Source organism: Aquarana catesbeiana, linkage group LG06, assembly GCF_042186555.1.
Source record: "Aquarana catesbeiana isolate 2022-GZ linkage group LG06, ASM4218655v1, whole genome shotgun sequence".
NCBI classification, from domain to species: Eukaryota; Metazoa; Chordata; class Amphibia; order Anura; family Ranidae; genus Aquarana; species Aquarana catesbeiana.
The window spans coordinates 85238099-85250184 of NC_133329.1; the positions used below are offsets into that span (position 1 = coordinate 85238099).

Below are 12086 nucleotides of genomic sequence, written 5' to 3' on the forward strand. Positions count from 1 at the left end.
TCATGTTTGGTATCCATGTACTCGGCCTAAGATCATCTTTTTTATTTCATCAAACATTTGGGCAATAAAGTGTGTTTTAGTGCATTAAAATTTAAAAAAGTGTGTTTTTTCCCCAAAAAATGCGTTTGAAAAATCGCTGCGCAAATACTGTGTGAAAAAAAAAATGAAACACCCACCATTTTATTCTGTAGGGCATTTGCTTTAAAAAAATATATAATGTTTGGGGGTTCAAAGTAATTTTCTTGCAAAAAAAAATAACTTCTTCATGTAAACAAAAAGTGTCAGAAAGGGCTTTGTCTTCAAGTGGTTAGAAGAGTGGGTGATGTGTGACATAAGCTTCTAAATGTTGTGCATAAAATGCCAGGACAGTTCAAAAGCCCCCCAAATGACCCCATTTTGGAAAGTAGACACCCCAAGCTATTTGCTGAGAGGCATGTCGAGTCCATGGAATATTTTATATTGCGACACAAGTTGCGGGAAAGAGACAAATTTTTTTTTTTTTTTTTTGCACAAAGTTGTCACTAAATGATATATTGCTCAAACATGCCATGGGAATATGTGAAATTACACCCCAAAATACATTCTGCTGCTTCTCCTGAGTATGGGGATACCACATGTGTGAGACTTTTTGGGAGCCTAGCCGCGTACGGGACCCCGAAAACCAAGCAGCGCCTTCAAGCTTTTAAGGGCGTGAATTTTTGATTTCACTCTTCATTGCCTATCACAGTTTCGGAGGCCATGGAATGCCCAGGTGGCACAAACCCCCCCCCAAATTACCCCATTTTGGAAAGTAGGCACCCAAAGCTATTTGCTGAGAGGTATAGTGAGTATTTTGCAGACCTCACTTTTTGTCACAAAGTTTTGAAAATTTAAAAAAGAAAAAAAAAAATGTTTTTTCTTGTCTTTCTTCATTTTCAAAAACAAATGAGAGCCCCCCCAATCACAAGCCAACACACCCCCCGCCCGTTACCGTACCAGCTCAGGGCCAGGATGGGCGGCTCAGGTACACACAGGCGGCAGCTGTAGATGAGGAGATAGTGACAAGCTCAGAAGCCAAGCAGTAAGAGAGGAGAAGAAAGACACAGGTCAGATGCAGCCACGGCTCTGGGGGAGTTCTGGGTCGGCTGAAGAGAAAAAAGCTGCCAAAGGAAGTTAGGGCTTTCGTCACCCTTGGGATGGTGTCACCCCTCAAGGGGGTGTCACCTGGATACGAACCACACCCCCCTAGCGACGTCACTGTCTGGGACCTTGATTTTCAAATGAAATGCAAAATTTTTGTTGATCCAAAAAGAACCTTAGACCACTGAGCAACAGTCCAGTTCCTTTTTCTCCTTAGCCCAGGTAAGAAGCTTCTGATGGTGTCTCTGGTCCGGGAGTGGCTTGACACAAGGAATGTGACAGTTGTACCCCTTGTCCTGGATAGGTCTGCGTGTTTTGGCTCTTGAAACACTGACACCAGCCGTAGTCCACTCCTTGTGAATCTCCCCCAAATTTATGAATGGCCTTTTCTTCAGTATCCTCTCAAGGCTGCGGTTATCCCTGCACCTTTTTCTATCACACTTTTTCCTTCCACTCAACTTACCATTAACATGCTTGGATACAGCACTCTGTGAACAGCCAACTTCTCTTGTGGCGGGTGTCAATGACTGTCTTCTGGACAACTGTCAAGTCAGCAGTCTTCCCTAACCTACTGCACCAGACTGAGAGACCATGTAAAGGCTCAGGAAACCTTTACAGGTGTTTTGCGTTGATTAGAGTGTGACACCGTGATTCTACAATATTACATTTTTCACAATATTCTAATTTTCTGAGATACTGAATTTTGGGTTTTCACTAGCTGTAAGACATAATCATTAATATTAAAAGAAAGAAACGCTTGAAATATATCACTCTGTGTGCAATGAATCTATATAATATCTGAGTTTCACTTTTTGAATTACTGAAAAAAATTTACTTTTTGATGATATTCACATTTTTGGAGATGCACCTGTATTGAAAAAAAAAATAAAACTAATGAAGTCACCACTTCTAAGGACTTGTAAGCTGCATTATGTTACACTTTTGCTCTTGGTTTTAGATGCACATTAAAACTAAACAAGTTAACGGAAAGAATGTTATGGTTAGTCTGTTGCTATCAGTATCAAAGTGGAGTCTTTGCAGGATAAAGATAGCGTGCACATGGGTATCTTACCATTACAAGATTCTAGGATATCGCTGACTTCTGTAACCAGCAGCTGTGCAGAGGGCAAGCAGGCATTCAACGCATTGCCATCATAGCTGGTCTCCACTTCTTCACACCTACAAGAAAGAGGAACTTTTACAGTGCAAATATACACTACAATCTGATTGTACAAACCCCTTTTTATTTAGCGAAACTATGATATATGAGGACAACCCTATATAAGCCATTCAATTTGTATCCTATTGCACACCTCCCAACTTGCTGAGATGGGAATGAGGGACACCTATTAGCATAAGTATTTAAGCATAGGACACACCCCCTGCCATGCCCCCCCTTGAAGGAGAATTGTACAAAAAATGATTGGCTAAACCCACAAGTGCATTTTCACCAGTGGCGGCTAGTGATGTATTATTTTTTTTTGGAGGGTGGGGGGTGTCAAAACAAGACATCTGCTTCAAGGTTCGACGTGTTGTGCATTCAGAAATGGTATTCTGCATACTTTGGTTGTAACGAGCGGTTTATTGAGTTACTGTTGCATTTCTATCATCCTGAACCAGTAACCAGTATCCCCATTCTCCTCTGACCTGTGGCATCAACAAGACATTTTCCTCCACACAACTTCCGCTCACTGGATAGTTTCTCTTTTTTGGGCCATTCTCTGTAAACTCTAGAAATGGTTGTGCGAGTAAATCCCAGTAGATCAGCAGCTTTTGAAATACTCAGACCAGGCCTTCTGGCACCAACAACCATGCTATGTTCAAAGTCACTTAAATTCCTTTTCTTCCCCATTCTGATGCTTGGTTTGAATTTCAGCAATCGTCTTCACCATGTCCAGATGCCTTAATCCATTGAGTTGCTGACCTGTGATTGGCTGATTAGTAATTTGTGTTACCAAGCAATTGAACAGGTGTACCTTATAAAGTGGCCAGTGAGTGTATAACTCTGTATAAAAGCACAAGGTTATTAGATAGTTTATAGAGGAAGTCAAAGTCAATTTAATTTAATCCAGTGGATTAAATTTATCTAAAGGTAAGTCATTCCTAAGAGAGATCCTAAACTTTATGATTTAAGGCTGCAAATAACATTTAGTAGGTTTTTACCTATGCTAGGACCCACTCCCAGGTTCTGCATTCACGACCTATACGAATAAATATGACACAAGCACAGTGAAAAATGTTTCCCTTTTCTTCATTGAAAAGGGAACAATCAGTGATCGATTATTTCCCAAAAGCTAGGAAATGTGTGTAATAACAGCCTCTTTTGATATTTGTCAACCTAAAGAGTTCCCCACAGCCCAATTTTTGCATGTCACTCAATCAGGCCAGGATCAAGTAATGCATCCCCAACCTTATGCCATACAAAATTGGAAAACGTACCTTTTCTCATCATGTAGCTGGACTGAAGTTAAAAGTGTCTGAATTTTCTTGAAAAAGAAAAAGAAAGATCGTGTAAACTCGCAAAAATCTACATTAAAAATTGAACATGTCCAACAATTTAACCTCTTGTCTTGGGAGCAAGGGAATCCCTATTGGAGCGCATAGATGTTGAGATCAGGGAGAGAAGGCTTTGACCAATGGAAGCAAATAAATTGACAAAAAGAATCAGAGAAAATAGGAGGTGGTGATGTATAGTAGGAGACACATGTAGAGAAAATGTAGGAGATAAAGGTGAAAGGTGATATGATAAGGACTGGTACATGGTTGGGAGAAGGTGCAGTGGGGTAGACCATTTGGGAGAAGAGAGAGATTCGGTGAGGTAGACTGTTTAGAAAGGAAAGCAATATAGACCATTTGGTAGAAGACACAGGTGTGCAGATGTAGACTGAGTGGGAAAAGAAAACTAATCTACATCACCACACCATCTCAGTGATGTATATTGATTGGGGGAAGACAGAGGTGCAAAGAGTTGGACCAGTTAGGAGAAGGCAGAGGTGCAGAGAGTTGGACTGGATGAAGAAGACATAGGTGCAGTAAGTTGGACAGGTTAGGAGAAAACAGAGGTGTAGAGATTTGAACCAGTTAGGAGAAGACAGAGGTGCAGAGAGTTGGACCGGTTAGAAGAAAGCAGAGGTGCAGCGAGTTAAACCGGTTGAAGAAGACAGAGGTGCAGTGAGTTGGACTGGTTAGGAGAAGACAGAGGTGCAGAGAGTTGAACCAGTTAGGAGAAGACAGAGGTGCAGAGAGTTGAACCAGTTAGAAGAAGACATAGGTGCAGTGAGTTGGACCGGTTAGGAGAAGACAGAGGTGCAGAGAGTTGAACCAGTTAGGAGAAGACAGAGGTGCAGAGAGTTGAACTACTTAGGAGAAGACAGAGGTGCAGAGAGTTTGGCCAGTTAGGAGAAGACAGAGGTGCAGAGAGTTGGACTGGTTAGGAGAAGACAGAGGTGCAGAGAGTTGAACCAGTTAGGAGAAGACAGATGTGCAGTGATGTAGACTGGTTTGGACATTAACCTGGGATGGCTGGGAAGGTGTGGTATGCAAAAATGGTAGAAAGTAGACTGAACATGTATCCATATAAAGATAGAGACTGGAAGATGTACATGGACAATAGATGCAACATATAACAATGATCTATAACATGGTCAAAAGGTGCAACATTGAGTGACAGATGTTTGGTGGGGGTTGAAGGTGTGGGGATATAGACTGATTGAGAAAAGAAAACTAGTCTACATCACTGCACCATCTCAGTGATATAAACCATTTGGGAGAAAACAGAAGACAGAGGTACAGTGGGCTGGACCGGTTGGAAAAGACAGGTGCAGTGAGCTGAACCAGTTGGGAGAAGACAGAAGTGCAGCGATGTAGACTATTTGGGACATTAATCTGGAATGGTTGGGAAGGTGCAGTGATGAAAAAATGGTTGCAAGTTGACTGAGCATGTATCCATATAAAAGCAGACACTGGAAAATGAACACAGCAATGACATGGTAAACAGAAGGGTGCAACACCGAGTGAAAGATGTTCGGTGGAAGTTGAAGTGAGTCCTGAGAGTTAACTAACTTACCTGTACAAAGTTGAGTAGTTTCTTATTGGACACTTCCAGGTGTTTGCGAGAGATTTCAGATTTGCGCAACTGACAGTCTGACAATGATAACCGTCTGTTTAAATCCAAGCCCTGAAAAGGGGACACCATTTTAAAAATTTCTGTAAAAAATGACTTGACTCAATAAAAAGCTTTTGTTTATTTTTTCATATATTACAATTCCTTATAGTTTATTTTTAGTCATGCCTTTCTACCTCAATTGTTATTTTTTTGTCTGTTGGTACGGGATACATTAATGATTTCCCTATACAACATAACATCTTTAGTAGAGAATGCAATAGGGATGAAACAAATTTTTATCCAAAGGCGGTTTTTAATATTTTGGTAAATGTTGTAGGATAGCGTGTACAAGCCAGTAGATTTAGATTATCCAAGGGAGGGTGACTTTTTTATCTGCTCAGTTTGATAGACCATTTCCAAAGATTATAAAAACACCTACCATTTGCCAGTAATTCATTACAATGTACTATTTTTTACCATGGTTTGTACATTGTATCATAGGTGTGAACAGCCTATTGCATTAGGGTGTGCACCCCAAAACTCAAACACACATGCGTGTGTGTATAAATATATAGGGCAGTAGGGCAATGCGCAGTGTCAGTAAAGCAGTGCACAATGTCAGTAGGGCAGAGGTTGGTGTCAGTAGTTTATTTTTTATATTTATATTTTTTATTATTACATTTTTACAATTGCTTTATGTTTTACAAAATTTTTATACAATCATTTTTTATTACTGGTATTTTATTTTTTACAATTTTTTTTAAGTGCCCCATTGGGGGGCTTTGGTGAAATATCAGGGGTCTAAACAGACCCCTGATGTCTCACTTTTGAGACAAAGAAAGGGACTGAGGACAGACATCCCCTAGTCCCTTTCTCTGCAGCCAAGCAGCGGGGGGAATCTGCCTAACACAGGGTTATTAGAGTATGCCCTGCTACATCCTATGTGCACGCCTATGCATTGTATTTACATTGTTCAGTATCTACTGTATGCCTGACCAAAATTTGTATACTTTTGCACTCCTAGTATTTTAACTTTAATGAAATTCTTGTGAATGCTTAATGATAATTGATGTTGGTATGTGAAGATACAGCAATATTCTCTTACCTCGTTAACTTCCAGAGTCATCGTCTTCTTTCCTGACAACTGTTTCTTAAGCTCTGTAATTTCAGTCTCCAGAAGATGGATGACCTCCTCATAGTCATGTTCAGCACTGTGCGCCTGATGCTGAGCCACGTCGGCCACCTCCAGTTTGTTGTGAAGACAGCGGTTCTCGGACAGGAGTCCCAGGACTTTCTATAACATGTCCGGGATGATATATTAATATTTTAGGCCTGTTTCTTGAGGCTTTATCATTACAGACTTCATTCTCCCTCATTGATGAGTGAGAACGAGTTAATTTGGGTAAATCTCCCCAACAAGGACAAAGGCAGCAATAAAAACCTGAAAAGGTGCCTTCCATGCTCTGTCCATAACTAAATAGCATGTCTTGGCTTGAGATAGGCTTTTTAAGGCTTGGAAAGATTGTGCTCACCTGGTTCATCCTTACGAGTTCCTCTTCTGTCACTTTCTTACTGGTTTCCACTTCTACCAGCAGCGCCTGAAAATGCAACCAAACCTAAATTATACAAGACAATTCCACCCACCAATAAGCTGTCTATATCACTGGCATGTCTTTGTTGACAAAAATGTTCTTGCTTTTTGTGTCTCTGACAGAGGAAGGGAGGTCAAATTTCGAAAACTTGGACATAGATTAAAAAAAAAAAAATTCCTCAGCCTAACTAAAACTTGGCTAAAATAGGCTACTTTATCCCTACCTACTTTTTTTGTAGACATTAACTTCGGAACTATAGGTACTCTGTAACAATAACCCTCCTAAACTAACATTCACCTTCAGACGGCGGACCTCTTGCCTCAATTCTGACACATCATCCTGCAGCTGTTCCAGTTCTAAGTTGTCGGAGAACCTTGGTATGTCTTCCTCCTGCAAATTTTTGGATAGGAATGTCAAAAGTAGAAATATTCTTGATAAATTCGATGAACAGTAACACAGCTTTCATTTTTCTTTATGGAATGTTCAGGACACTATGGGGTTGATTTACTAAAACCGGAGAGTGCAAAATCTTGTACAGCTCCGCATGGTAGCCAATCAATTCTAACTTAAGTTTGCTCAATTAAGCTTTGACAAAAAAAAAAAACTGGAAGCCGATTGGTTTTTATGCAGAGCTGCAACAGATTTTACACTCTCCAGTTTTAGGAAATCAGCCCCTATACGCGATGGGGCCCCATAGCAAAACAACTAAGGGGCCTCCAGTCTCTCCAATCTCCATCTCAAAGATGATGACAACACTAATACAAGACATCACTTACTTTCATAGCAATTGTGAAGTGGTTCCAGAACTAAATATACAGTCATTTTATTGAAATGCCAAAAATAACTGTGTAGCTAAACATTGATGGGGCCCCAGAGCAGTTGCATGGTTTGCGATCTCTATAGTTGCACTCTCAAGAATGCTCCCTTTCTGGAAATGAGCTATCGGTACTGGCTGAAAAAAGCAACTTTTTACTGAGTTTCCAATAATAGGGAAGCAGAGGACATTTCTAGCACTCATTCCACCATTTGATTTGCCATTGGGTGTCCCAGGAATTCCCTATGCAGCTATCAGTTTTCTTAAACTCATTAGTTACACAGGGCTCACCACACATTCCCGCTCATGGCACCAGGTGAGGTGACAGCTTTTTTATCCAGGTCATGGTATAGCTAGTAGTAGTTGGTTGCATTCAACTGGACTTGTTCTGTATTGTTGAAAATGTTTTGCTGTTTATTCAAACACCTTCTTCAGTTCTAATAAATGTCATGACCACATCCTGCATTTATAGCAACACAGGTAACTCTGGCATCTTAAGGAAGAACTGAAGCTATGCCTCAAAAATAAAAGGCAGGGAGAGGGCAAACCACTAGTCACCAGTATTTCCTGTGGTCTTCCTGCGGCTGATCATTTTCCATTTACTGACTTACCATGCCTTGTTTTGCACCGTGTCCCTGTGTGGAGGCAACCATCTTGCTACAAACAGTACTTTGCCTCCATATGTCAAGTAAATGAGCAGCACAGTAATTATATCACCAAACCTCACTCCAACCTGGAAAGACTAGCAGTCAGATGATCTCATACTGCAGATATACTGTTATGAGCCACTAGGCAAAGGAAGCATACTATTATGTTTCAGGAGGAAGGCAGATTTTTCAGGGTACTACTTAGGCACAATTAATATTTCTAGATGTTCCCTGTAACATAGCACGTCCATTGTTTTCAGTTCAGGTCCGGTTTAATCTAATCACCATGCAATATGTGAAGAACTGAATTGGAATGACAGTTCTACTTACATCATCCAATCTCTTGGTGCCATGGTTAATCACTCGATGCCCAGTCCCTATGGTTGAACGTGTGAATAGTTCATAAAGAACACTGAAATCTTAAAAATGCTTTGAAAATTTGTAGCTACTTCATTAAAACAGCCACACAGTTCTAAAGAAATAACTTGGATGCCTCAAAACATTTTCAACATTACAGGACAAGTCCAGTTGAAGATGACTCACTACTACTTGCTATACCAAGTGATGGCCCCTGTGCCTGGTGCTCATAGCTGAATTGCGGCCAGGTATTTGGGAGGACACCAAAAAGGGTACGTTTACCCACCGTATGCTGACTGATACAACATTGCTGCCTTCTAAGTTGTGGTTTAGCACACTGTAACTTTCAAGTAAATCTGTCATTGCAGAAATACAGGTGCTACCATCGTGGACCTTCTTCTGAAATTGTTAGTTGTCTTACTGTTATCCCAATGCAGTGTCTTCTTTACTTTCTCAACCACTGAACAAGAGCAAGGAAGCAGATGGAGTTCAGTCAGAAACCGTTATCTGCATACTTATTTCAGGCCAATGACTTAAGGTAGGCATTCACAACCAGAGTTCTGTGGAACCCTAAGGTTCCTTCAGAGGTTGAAAGGAGTTCCTGAGGCTGTAGCTGATTGACCTCTCACCTGATGGTGCCTGCATAATCCTGGGTACAATGCCACTTGGCAGAGCCAGCAACATGACACCCATTATCTTTTTACCTGTCTAAGAGTGGCATTCTGTTCACCCCTGAAAGGGAAACATACTGACCATAAATGTAAGAAACATTCTTCCCTCTCATCCCAATTATTTAATTTTAGCTCAGGTCCCTCAATACATGAAGCTTATGTCAAGGGTTCCCCAGGGGTAAAAAGGCTGAGAAGGGCTGACATAAGATATTAAAGAAAGAGGCTGAGCATTACAGCCAGGAAACAAGAATTTTCAGATGGAGAGGTCAGCAATGGCAGCCTCCAGGACAAGTTTGCTCATTGAGTTTCTCACTTTAAAACACCTGACATGGAAAGGAAGAACGCAAGTTCTGGTCTAGGTATCCCCCCCCCCCATTAGCACACCATTTGCTAAAAAAAAAAATAATTGCAACATACAGTATATACCTGACCTAGTGTTTTATTTTAATCACAAAATGATTTTATATTAACTGTCTTTAGAACATTTGCACCTGTAATATACCACATTCAGATTCATTCCAAACAAGGTCCTTTTCATGTACCCCCATTCACTCCAAAGTCAAGGCAATAGTAAGCGACCCACACTATTATCATCTCCCAACAAAAGGTTATAACCGCACCCATAATAGGTGACAGTCAGGAAATAGCAGGCTGAAGCTCCACCCATAATGGGTGTCGATAAGGTTATGGCAGGCAGTGGCGCACCTTGGTGACCAGCGAGTGGAACGCGGAGGTGTCAAGTAAGTTGGCCACTTCACAATGGGTGAAGAGCAGGCAGCTGGCATCTAGGCTTGCCTCCTCCAATTCATCCTGCAGACAGTCACGGAGAACCTGCAGCAAGTCTGAGCAGAAGAGATCAACTCAATAAACATCAAATTTGAAAGCTGAACTCCTTTCCGTACTTGACCTTTAAATGATTGCTTAATGTGATTGCAATGTATAGTACCATGCCAAAACTCAATCCAAAGAAATAAAGTCACAAGCACACCAAATAAATGTGTATCGCCTATTTATTATAAAGACAGGGTCACAACAGTCAAAGATTACAGGCGTTTTGGGGATTAATAGGGCATTTAAGGCACACGACTGCCTAGAGGAAGGGTCCCTGCAAGGCCCCAAAACATGGGTATTCTCGGACTAAGATGATGCTGTCTTCACAATAAATATGTGATGAACATTTATTTGGAGTGCTTGTCACTGTGTCTTTATGGAGCTAAACAATTGTCTACATATATATACATACATATATACATTTAATACGATTTTGATCAAACACTAGTCAGTAATTGGCATTTTAAAGAGTTTGAGTCTAACTTGCTATAATATGTTATGTGTAAATGGCTAGCATAACCTAGAACATAATCAGATACCTCTATAGGCTACGGTGCCCTGGCAGTCAGTGATCAGGCCCCGATGGATTTCTCTCCTCTTTTCTTCCGGGACGTCCAACCCCAGAAACTGCAAGAACTGAAGGGCAGAATAATGACTGGTTAGTTTTGGGTCATATACAATCCATTATTTGTATGTACAGTGAATGACCCACGGTTCCAAATCTCTTTATAGGACTCACCAGTTCCAGTTTCTCCTCTTTGATCCGGACGTGAGGATCCAGCAGGACTTTCTGCTTGAGGGATGATGGCCTGTGAATCGGTGAGGATACAGGAACTGAAATGCAGAATTAAACAATGAGAACTGCTCTCAATCTTAGTCCAGTGCCATCTTAATAGCATCATGGGCCCCTGGGCAAAGTAATGCACTGAGGCCCCTACCATGGAGATGATGACCTGTGGCACGTGCGGAAGAAAGTGGGTGTGGCTAAATGATGCTACATATTGAGCACAGCTGTCCCACCCTCTCTACACACTGCCCCCCTGTATACACTGACCTCCTTCTCTCCTGTACACGCTGCTCCCACTCCTTTTTTTAAACTATCCCCCTCCCTGTACACACTGCCCCTCTGACATAAATGCCTCTCCCAGCCTATCAGTGGCCTGTATATATGTATGTCTATACACAGTACAGGGTGGGCAGGAGGGCGCAGTACAGCGCAGTACAGGTCGGGCAGGAGGGCACAGTACAGTCTTCTTCTATTCATCCCAAGCAGTACACATCGCCCCAAACAAGCAGCAGCAGTAATAAAATGCTCCACCTTGGGGGTTCCCCCATAAGCCCTGCAAAGTGCTGGAGGACTGCCGGAAACTTGAATGGGGGGAGGGATTGCAGGGGGCCCCCATGCTCCTGGGTCCCCTGAGCAGAGCCCAGGTTGGTCCATGTGTTACGACAGCCCTGTCTTAGTCAATATCTACCATAAAATCGGATACTTTATGGACTGGAACAAAAAAAAACTCCTCCAAATTCAAAATTGAACTCATAAATCCTAAAATCTATTTCTCAGTATGACTGGCATCATGCCTCACTCTATACAGGTTTATTAAGCAACTAAAAAAAAAAAAAAAAAGCTATTACAATGTTGCTTTTCTTAGGATCTCACCAGTGACAGCACTTCCTGTTGCAGGATAATAATGCTAAGCCATTGCCTTGCAATTACCAGTAGCAATGTCATTCTCCCATGCAAGCTCCTTCAGTTGGCCAATAGGCTGTCTATCTAACAGACATTTGAAGCAGCCCAATGGCCAAATGATGAAATGCACTCAGCAGGCGGACAAAGCAGCTGCTATTTGTTAGACAGATGGTTAGCAATGTCAGCACACAACAGGAAGTGCTCTTACTAGCAGGATCCCCAGTTAAGAAATGTTGCTTATATGATGATCCTGATTCAGG

At 41.5% G+C, this 12086-nt stretch overlaps 1 protein-coding gene across 4 annotated transcripts in view; it reads right to left on the reverse strand.

Moving 5' to 3' along the window:
• LOC141148700 (syntaxin-binding protein 4-like) overlaps nucleotides 1–12086 on the reverse strand; it is a 98706-nt gene that overhangs the window by 8605 nt on the left and 78015 nt on the right. For all 4 annotated transcript variants that reach the window (XM_073636352.1, XM_073636355.1, XM_073636354.1 and 1 more), the window contains exons 12-20: nucleotides 10876–10970; nucleotides 10676–10772; nucleotides 10011–10147; nucleotides 7114–7206; nucleotides 6757–6822; nucleotides 6330–6518; nucleotides 5186–5296; nucleotides 3559–3605; nucleotides 2192–2298 (exon numbers count right to left, since the gene is read on the reverse strand). In XM_073636352.1, coding sequence (XP_073492453.1) covers nucleotides 2192–2298; nucleotides 3559–3605; nucleotides 5186–5296; nucleotides 6330–6518; nucleotides 6757–6822; nucleotides 7114–7206; nucleotides 10011–10147; nucleotides 10676–10772; nucleotides 10876–10970 — 942 coding nt within the window. The remainder of the gene's footprint in view (nucleotides 1–2191; nucleotides 2299–3558; nucleotides 3606–5185; nucleotides 5297–6329; nucleotides 6519–6756; nucleotides 6823–7113; nucleotides 7207–10010; nucleotides 10148–10675; nucleotides 10773–10875; nucleotides 10971–12086) is intronic.